This window comes from Ammospiza caudacuta, chromosome 1, assembly GCF_027887145.1.
Source record: "Ammospiza caudacuta isolate bAmmCau1 chromosome 1, bAmmCau1.pri, whole genome shotgun sequence".
NCBI lineage: Eukaryota > Metazoa > Chordata > Aves > Passeriformes > Passerellidae > Ammospiza > Ammospiza caudacuta.
The window spans coordinates 26271361-26281712 of NC_080593.1; the positions used below are offsets into that span (position 1 = coordinate 26271361).

General features: G+C 37.2%; 1 protein-coding gene across 1 annotated transcript; it reads left to right on the forward strand.

Annotated features, from left to right (window-relative positions):
• The first annotated feature begins 871 nt into the window (after positions 1-871).
• Positions 872-10002, forward strand: C1GALT1 (core 1 synthase, glycoprotein-N-acetylgalactosamine 3-beta-galactosyltransferase 1). Its single transcript, XM_058803607.1, has 3 exons — positions 872-1112; positions 2738-3405; positions 4603-10002. Exons 1-3 carry the CDS (start codon positions 890-892, stop codon positions 4810-4812), a joined length of 1101 nt encoding a protein of 366 aa, XP_058659590.1. The 5' UTR covers positions 872-889; the 3' UTR covers positions 4813-10002.
• The last annotated feature ends 350 nt before the right edge of the window (positions 10003-10352 follow it).

The following is a 10352-nucleotide window of genomic DNA, read 5'->3' on the forward strand; positions in this document are numbered from 1 at the left end:
ACAACTTGAAATTGGTTTTCAAGTGTTTAATATATTAAAATTCACACTCATTTTTGATGCATAGAACTCCCTTTATGCAGGCATAGCTGCTGATTTGGTTTAATAAAAATGGTCAATGAAGTCCTGTAGTTTTTGAGGAGCAAGGGTGTGGCTGATATGAAGGGGTGTTTTATTACTGGAATACAAAGTTTTTGAAGTGTAGAAGAGGCTTCAAGGCTGATCTACTTGCTTCTTCTCTTCCTTTGAAAGATTAGTGTTTCTATATGAAAATTCAAATGTTGCCTTACTCTTTTTTCTGAAAGTCAATCCTCAGTAATTCCTAAAAGTGTAAGGACAACTGCCCTACTTTGGGAGTAGATTTTCTTTTATAACTCTTCAAAATCTGCCTGTCATGGACGTATGTTAAGAATTCCTGTAATATTCATTTGGCTGGAGTTTTAAGAACATCTTGTGACCATTTTGTATCTTGACCTGTAGATTGCCATTGATCATCATCTTTTAGCTTCATAATAGACTCAGGTATTACATTTTAAAGTGCAGTGTTGTAGGCTGAGAATAAAATAGAATAAAAAAGTGTATGTATATTACAGTTTTATAAAGCTACTGCACTTCAGTGTATACATTCTTGTTTAAATGTTGTATAAATGTAATTAATAGGTTTTTTTTCTGTACAGCCATTCTCAATGGATGTACAATTTTATATTGATATTTGCATTGCTCTTGGACTTAAATTTCTGTGCAAGCCCGAGGCAGCTGAAACTAAGCTAGAGCTGAGTTCTCTGCTTTCAGAAATTTAGTTCTTGATTTCTTCCTATAGTTTTAGATTTGATTACTATGTTGAGTCTAATGTATTTTTCATTTGGTTTTGACAGTGTCTCACCTTCAGGAGATGGCCTCTTCTAAGTCTTTGATGAACCTTCTGACCTTCACTTTCGGCTCAGCAATAGGATTTTTTGTCTGCTACCTTCTGTTCAGCATTATACTAGAAGAAGAGGTTAAGATCCAGCCTCATGTTCTTCACAATGATCCACATGGTCAGCACTCAGCAGATACTGACAACAATCAGCTGCAAGGACAAATGAATTTCAATGCAGATGCTGGACAGCATAAAGGTATTTTGTTACACCTGGCTGGTTAGCAAATGTCCTCCCTTTTCATGCATTGCAAAACATTGCTCTTCACTGCCAAGAATTTATATGAATAATTTTTATTCAGTTTCCTTATGTTCAGGTTACATCTAAATAACTTTTTTCTCCTGAGGTCTACTGAATAGTGGTTTTCTTTGTTTACATTTTTATTACAGTAGTAATTTTTTTCCTTTAGAGTCCAGCTGTTTGTCCAACTTGTGCATCCAGACTTGTGGAGCAGCAACTTCTCAAATGAGCTAGTGACACCAAATGGCAGTTTGGCTAAGCAGATATCTTTGCTAGCATTGTAGATGTGGCTGGATTGCTTTTTAGCCTTAAGAAGCTAATTTTGGACAACTTCTAACTTTTGATCTAGCCTCTAAGATAAAGCCAAAATACAATTTTTTAAAAATCGCTTTTTGGTACAATCAGTAAAACACAAACTTGGAACAGGGGGGCAAAGGGAGTCACTGTGGGTATGATTTGCCAAGCTGATTGCACAGATTGCTGTTTGCAGTCAAAGCCAGAGAAATTCTCTTGCACTCTGGTTATTTTTATTTTTCCAGGGAAGGTAGACCCTTCCAATACTTCAGGAATACTTTTACACCTTATATATTTCATTAAATGAGTTCATTCTAAATCCCAAATACAGAGGATGTTTGAGTAGGGACAGCTTGGATGAGAACAATTGCGCTGCAATGCATTTGTTGAAGATGTTAGTAAGGAATTGTGAATTTAGACATATTTAACCTCCAAGCATTGTAAGACGAGTCTGTGTTTCACATGTGATTGTAGACCATTGTTACAGAGAAGTCTGATCTATAGTTGCATAAAGTGTAAGCAGGAATATTTTAGTACCAGTTATGCAGATTTCACTGTCCATGAAATATTCTTTTATGTGAGCTAAAATCTTTCTGTATGTATCAAGTGAAAATGTTTCTTTAAGAGCAATGAATGCTTTGAAAAACATTGTTTCACACCTCTGATAACTGTCTTTATTCTGCTGGATTGGTGCAAATAAAAACATGTTATCAACAATAACAGTAGTTTCATAGTATCATAAATTACTTAATCTGATAAATTATTTCTGGTTTACCATTTGCTTTATTCTTAAAACACATTTTGCTGGTTTAGAAATATTCATTAGGGTTTTTTTGTTAACATGAATATATAAAAAAGAGCTTATTTGCTTTCTGTGTTGTAATAATTAAGTTGTATTCATTGTGAATGGCAAAAATACTCTGTTTTAAAATTTTCATTAGTCTTCCAAGACCATAAAGAGGTTGCCTGTGAGCAGTTTTTATGTAGAAGTCAAGGTTTGCTAAAGCCACACTTCCCTGAACAGACACTCATTTTGATATAACTCTTACACTCTCCTTTATCTTGTGAAATTGAAATAGCTTTAAGAATTTTAATCTTTGAGAGTCTTGTTTGTTTCCTTCCAGAATCTAGTGTGGAATTCATTAACTGGTACATTTGGAAGCAAAAGCCTCTTTTCTGTCTGCATGTCTTTTCTATCTAGAAACAGAGTATCTGAGGAGGGGGACGTTGCTGTTAGTTGTTTGGCAATCATGTCTAATATGGTTTTACAACTTTCCTCTTTTTTTTAGATGAGGATAAAAATATTGCAGAAGGACTGTATCACAAAGTGAAAATACTGTGCTGGGTTATGACTGGACCTCAAAATCTAGAAAAGAAAGCCAAGCATGTTAAGGCCACCTGGGCCCAACGCTGTAATAAAGTACTTTTCATGAGCTCTGAGGAAAATAAAGACTTCCCAGCTGTGGGCCTAGAAACCAAAGAAGGCAGGGATCAACTGTACTGGAAGACTATTAAAGCTTTTCAATATGTATATGACCATTATTTTGATGATGCTGATTGGTTTATGAAAGCAGATGATGATACATATGTTATATTGGACAATTTGAGATGGCTTCTTTCAAAATACAGTCCTGAGCAACCAATATACTTTGGGAGAAGGTTTAAGCCTTATGTGAAACAGGGCTACATGAGTGGAGGAGCAGGATATGTTCTGAGCAAAGAAGCTCTGAAGAGATTTGTTGCTGCATTTAAAACAAACAAATGCACTCACAGTTCCTCTATTGAAGATCTGGCACTAGGAAAATGCATGGAGATCATCAATGTGGAAGCAGGAGATTCTAGGGATATGAGTGGCAGAGAAACCTTTCATCCGTTCGTTCCAGAACATCACTTAATCAGAGGATACCTACCAAAAACATTCTGGTACTGGAACTACAATTACTATCCTGCTGTAGAGGTGAGTCCTGAGGAGCCTGGTGTCCATTTTGTCAAGTGCATCTTATGATGTGTGTGAGCCTGTGATGTGTGAATTAGCATTAGGTGAAAGAATTCAAAAACAGGATTTGGAATTTTTACATATTAAAGCTGAAAAAGAGTCTGGTTATTCAGTAGATTTTTTTCATTGTAAAGCAGCAATCTATTTTTATACTTGTATTCAGCAGCTAAAGCATTTCTGTAGCTTAAAGCTGCTGTATGACACTGTATTTAGTGTCATACAGCAGCTTTAGCTAAGGCTGCAGTGCTGGGTGGCTGAGCTGTGGACAGTTCCATCTGTAACTGATTCAGAATGGAAATTGCCTGTGTGGTCCTGTCCTGTGCTACCTGTGCTTGGACAGAGACTACTGCATCTGGTGACAAAGTCAAACTATATTGATCAAACTTCATTAGTATTGAAACAATGACAGTTACGTAGCAATTGTTCTCTTTGGTGTCTTTAAATATTTAATCTTCGTTCCAGTTGGATTTGAAATATTAGCAACTCTGCAATCAAAGCTGCTGAAAAAAGAAACCCCAAAACTGTGCTCCAGGAAAGTGTTCTCAAACTTGAGCTATAAAATAAAAGTTTTTACAAATTTGTTAACAACGATCCTATAGCTCTTGAATGTCAATGAAATCAAGACATTTAAAAGAAAATTCTGCAATTACTTGTTACAGGTTTTTATCAGTAGGAAGTTAGATACCAACAATACTGCCAAACTGTATAATATGTCAACACAAACAGGTGCACGTACACACACGTTTTGTTTATACATTCTGTCTGGATGCTGACATAAGTAACAGGCATTTATTGTTTCATATATAAATGTTACTCATTTAGGCCTGCTTGCTGCTTCTTTGTGCTGTTTAAACCCCAGCATCAAAAATTAAAAATGGAAAAGCAGAAAACCTCTGACGTTAATGAAGGCAGCTAGTTTTTTCACTGGCTTGATCACAGGAGCAAGAGACTTTGTCAGCTTCATTTTGGAAGGAAGCCTTGGCAGATATGTCTGGTACATTTTCCTTGCCTAGCATTAATTTTTGAAGTATACATATGACTGATAGTAGTGGATTTCTTACCATTAAATCAAATATTTCTTTGAATTCTCCCCAGATCTTTAATCCAGGACATGCTTGGCAATTCTTGTTGATTGTTTTGCTTTGTTTTGTGTTTCAGGGTCCTGGATGCTGCTCTGATCTAGCAGTTTCATTCCACTATGTTGACTCTGTGACTATGTATCATTTGGAATATTTGATTTATCATCTTCGTCCATATGGGTATTTGTATAGGTACAATCCTGATTCATCAAAGAATCCAGAAGCGCAGAGCAAAAATGAAGCACTTGAGAATGATCAAAAGCTAAAGCAAAAATCTTCTGAGAGCTAATTGGAGTTTGAAGAAACCAAAAAGAAGCCAGTACCATGAGTAAGAGTCTCCTCAAACTTGTGCATGAAGCTTGCGGACTGAAATTACTCCTGGCGATTCTTATTTCAAAAATCAAGTTGGCAGCACTTCCAGTCACCCTGTGTACAGTAGAGTCTGGTGCTGCTCTGACTGCTTGGGATGGTGTGACCTTGCAGCTCTGCCCACAAAGATTTCGGGCCCTAAAGCTGTGAATTTGGAGGTTGCTCTGCTACAATAATATTTGGGAGAATTTGTATGAAAATCATAGTGGACAGGTTCAGAGATGATCTTACCCCATTTCTGTTCTCCTCTATTTCCTTTCCATTAAGTCAGTTCTAATATTAGAAATTGGATGCTGCCCAGTCAAACACATCATGATGGCTTTCTGAAGTATTCTCAACCTCTTGAAGTTACTTTCTATACCTTGCCCTAAAAGTAAGGCAGAGACATGGAATTAGATTCTCCAGTCTGCTTTGCCTTAACAACAGAGTGGCAGAATTTCACCCACAAGATTAATCGGAATTATTTGAGAAACAGAATTCACTGCTGTGAATTACTTATAAAGTTTTAAATTCTGTTGTGGAAAACAATATCAAGTTTTCAGGGAGGAATACTCTTCTGGGGAGAAACCAGAAACAGCTGCTGTAGTTTAAATTGCTGAGGTGATGCAAGCTGCTTACATATTTGCCTGTGGCTCTTTTTTTTTTTTCAGTTTTATTAACTTATCCTTTTGGTTGAATGGATATAAAAATTCATCTTAGCATTTCTCAGCCTAAGGTAGATGCTTTTGAAAATAAAAGTCTGTTTTCTATTCTTTCATCCCACCTGCCACATCAACCAGGAAGAACAGGATCTTAGTGAAGTTGCATTGTAACAACTTGGTTTCAGCCACTATTATAATTAGTTTGTTTCCATTTTAATTTTCACTAGAGGTTAAAATCCTCAGATCGAGAAATGTCCTATTTTAAAACTGCGCCAAAGCCAGTTTATTTGGTTGAAGTACTTAATTTCACTTTTCTGAACATTTTTTTCTTCCACTTTAAAATTTTTTTCTGTATCTGCTTCTTGTTACCTTTTTCAGCACAAAGTGTTAAATGATTCTTTTTTTTATTGTTTTTGGAGCTGAAGTGCATAGTTATTATGTAAGCAGGCCTGAATGCAGGAATCTTTCAGAGTGCATTAACTTTTTCCACTATTTCATAAGTATCTCTGCCTTTAACAGGAAACACTTTCTTGGGGAGGGACAAAACAGTTGTTTTAATTACTGATTTTTTTTTTTTTCCTCAGAGATCAAATGTATGTTTTCTAGAGTTAATATAAAACCTTCTGGTTTTCTCCTTTTCAAATTGAGTGAGTAGCAGTATGGAGAATGGGATTAAGCGTGACATGTTGTGTTTTATTCCACACTTGAACAGAAGTTTCTTCATCTTTGTTATTTTTCACTTTCATCATATTGATGAATTTGGACATAACCTAATTACCTCCAGTCTTTGTTTTTAAAAGGGCACATAGTGGTAGCAGACAGCCTTATTTACTACTGCTGGTCCTTCAGGATGTTCCTGGAAGATGATGTTACCATAAAGTACTGGATTTTTTTTTTCCCAAAGGTAGTTCTAGTACAGATTGGAGTTCTTTCTGTTGTCCAGCAGTAAAGTCATTACTTTCTTTCTGAGCATTGCTCTGCAGCACAATGGTAATTACTGAAACAGCTCATGGTGTTGAAATGCTGCATGCATCTTCTCTGCCTGAATGTAGGCTGAGTTTATCCATCAGGTATTGGTTAAATAGTTCCTGCAGGGTTAAATCTGTTGGTCTTTTTGAGCAGCACTGCTTCTGAAGTACTGATAGGGACACGAGCTTTATTTTATGTTAATTCAGTTAAGTAGACCATTAAAACTGCATTGGTTAAAGAAAGGAGAAAGTCTCCAGTTTGCTGTAGTCAGAGGGATGCTTGTCCAGAGGACAGTGGATGTTAACATGCTGAAAGGTGCTTCCTTCTGTGAGCTAAATGTTTATCCCACATGCAGCACAAACCAATTGTATTGTGAAATCCATATGGAATTGATAACTCCAATGGCATTGTTCAAACAAGCAGTTAAAATATTCAGGAATACTTTAAGAAGTTACAAAATGAAATTGAGATCCCAACCTAATCTCTTTGTAAATTCAGCCCATGTAAAAGATCTGTTGAGCTACTGTACAGTTTCTTTATTTCTTTCTTTTTCAGTTCATCCATGGGGATTTAAAGATTTTCTACCACAACAGGCAGAACTAATTCTGCATATTTTCTGCAGACTTGTGTCGTGTGTTTGCCCTGTGCTGTCCTGTGAAGCGTTTCCTCTTCATGTTCCTTACTGCCCTGACTATGCTGTGTCTGGCTTTCCAGTTTCACCCAGCATGTCTCAGGTGGACAGGAGGAAGCAGGATGTTTGAGCTCCACACAGGTTGTTTGCTGGGATAACAAGGCAAACCAGCCACTGCTGAGCTCAGGGTGAAGCCTTTTCTCAGCAGCAGTTCTAGTTCATATCTGCTGCCCAGCTGAGACTTGTGGGTTTAGCAGAGCAGGGTGGGAATATCTCCTGCCACAAAATGTGCAGGACCACAGAGAGACTGGAAAAGTAAAAGAGCAAGTTCCCTTTCTGAAGGGAGTAAGACTAAGGACATACTACCTTGTGAGAAATGGGTGGCCTCTCCGGAGAAATAAGTAGCTTTTTCTTTTAAATGTCAGTTTTTGTTTTAAAGTGTCCTTGTGCGTAGGCCTCTGAATCTATTTCTTTTGCCTTTATAATAGCACTGCAAAGAATTATTTTTCTTTCCAGACAAGCTAGAAAAGTATCAGGTTTTACATTCTGTGATTATAACAGAGTCCTGTTGTTCTCTGTTGAATTGTATTGCCATAACCATGAGCTGATACCTCTGAAATAATTGGTTTCTATCTCACTGCCTTCAGAAGCCTCAGTAGACAAGGTTGGAATGTGAACAGTATAATTTTCATGTACAATATTGTTATTGTTTTATTTCTAGAGTCCCATACTGTTGTTATCATATTTCTAAACTCCCATACCTCCTTGGTGTTTTTTTACGGCTGTAGATCTTCACAGCACAAACTCCTTCTTCTGCATGCATTTTCTTCTTTTCCAGGCTCTCCTTGACTGGCCAATCCCACCCCCTTTATCCCAGCTACCTTCATTAGCCACAGCTGCCACCCAATTAAGGACATCACAGCTGCAGCCCATCAAGAACAACCAGGGCTTATCAGGGAAAGACCTATATATACAGATATTCAAGTACAATACTGATATTTTACTAGACTCAAAGGCCACCTATACTATATTTCCCCCTTTTCTTTTACTTACAGAACCAGGTTTTACATAGAGATATTTACATATCCTGCTTAGAGTTAACAGTTACACAGATATTCAAGTACAATACCATACGTTCTCCCATGACTCAAAGGCCATGTTCCTCCCCACAGCTCCTTGCTCAAAGGCCATGTTCCTCCACAGCTCTTGGCTGCCTTATCCCTGGCAACTCTCAGACTGCCTTTTCTTCCACAGCTCCTGGCTCAAAGGCCATGCTTTTCCACAGCTCTTGGCTGTCTTATCTCTATCACATCGGGGTTACCAATTGTTGTTACGATATTTCTAGAGTCCCATACCTTCCTCTCAGTGTTTTCTTATGGCTGCAGACCTTCACAGCACAGACTCCCTCTTCTGCATGCTGTTCCTTCTTAATTAGGGGCTCCTCTAAGGCTCTCCCTGACTGGCCTGGCCTGGCCCCCTTCCCCCCCTTTTATCCCAGTTATCTTCACTAGCCACAGCTGCAGCCCATCAAGAACAACCGGGACTTACCAGGCAAGGCCTATATACAGATATTCAAGTTCAATACAGATATTTTAGTAGGACTCAAAGGCCACCTATACTATACAATATTACACTAATATTAGTAGTCTGCTATTTCACTCTCGGGTCTTTGTGCTTTGAGAAAGTATTTGCTGAGTTTGAGAATTTTTGCAGCCCAAGGAGACTGTATTTCAGATGGAGAGACTTCCTGATGCACAGCTACGTGGGCTTACTTAGGCCATGCAGATTATTTCTCTGTGGTTTGGTTTCTGAAAGATGTTTCTTGATTTTCTAAAACTGAAAAGCTTTCCTTAGCACCATAGTGATTTAAATTACCCATCTAAAAGTTTTGAACTATTTTCTTGAAATTACTAGGCAGTGGATGTGGGAGTGTCCCCATGTGTGACAGAGTAACATTTTAACTTTGTGGTTAAATGTGATTTCACTTAAGAAAGTGGTTAATGTGATTTCACTTCAGGAAAGATTGACAATGGCAAGAAGTCACTTTCTGATCACTAGTCTTAATCAGAGGATAGTATTAGTGTTTGTTTGCAGAGGAGAGTATTAATCTTTGTTTGCAAAAAAAGACCAATTTTAATCTTCTTTTACTCCCAATTAATTTTTGCAGTCTGTGTTATTTAAGAGATTACACTGGTGATTATACCATCTCATTTTGTGGAAGCTCTTTTCACAGTACTTTTGCCTTTAAGGACACTGTCTTTGCTTTGTTTGGTGGGGGTGTATATTAAAAATCACTTTTTCTTCAGCTGTTACCATTTGATCTGTCATGCTTGCAGAAGTATAAATGTCAGTATTTGAGTAGCTGATTGACAGACCTGTTATAAATGCTTTGTTATCTGAGCAGGGTGTTTTGTCTTTGTATGACAGAAAAGTGTGGGTTATTTCTCTGCTGTACCTGTTACTGATGCTGACAGTGCACGCACAGATAAAAATAGACCCCTCAATACAGGACCACTAGGAAAGGCAGTCTTTGTCCTTTTTCTGTCAAGAAATCTTCTGTGGAACTCCAAAAGTGTAATTTGCTTTGTTTTACCATATTGTATTTAAAATACTCCACAAATGTTGTTAATAGTCTAAAAGAATTAAATATTGCTGCTGGACAGTATGCTCCACTTAAAACCTGTGAATGTTTCACTTTGCAATTATAGATACTTGTGTTCCTAATGGCAGATAAAAGTTGGTGATTTGTCTGGAATGGTCACCATATGGATTTCTTTCTTAAATACCTTCTTTGAAGTGCCTTTGACCAATTTTTAGCATCAAAATTAAGTTGAGAATTGAATAAATAAAATAAGTTATCTCATACACAGTTCATGTCTGTCTTCATTTACACCTTCTGCATGCTAGTGGTGTCGCATAGCAGCACAGTCTAGTCTAATAAAAATGTTCTTGCTTTTTCTCTAGGGTGGGTATGGGAAATTCAAAAAGCTTTTCTCACTTGTTATGATTCTATGATTCTATATTTATGCAATTAAAAAAATAGCAAACTAGCCATAAAAAATAGTAGATTTTTAAAGTGTAAAATGATTAAATGCTAGTACCAGATTCACATAAACAGGCAGTTGTTTCTGCATTGTTCTGATTCTTCAGTGTCTCCATGTTATTACAGATTCCTGAGTGAACTGACTACAACTGATACCTCAGAAGTGAAGCAAAACT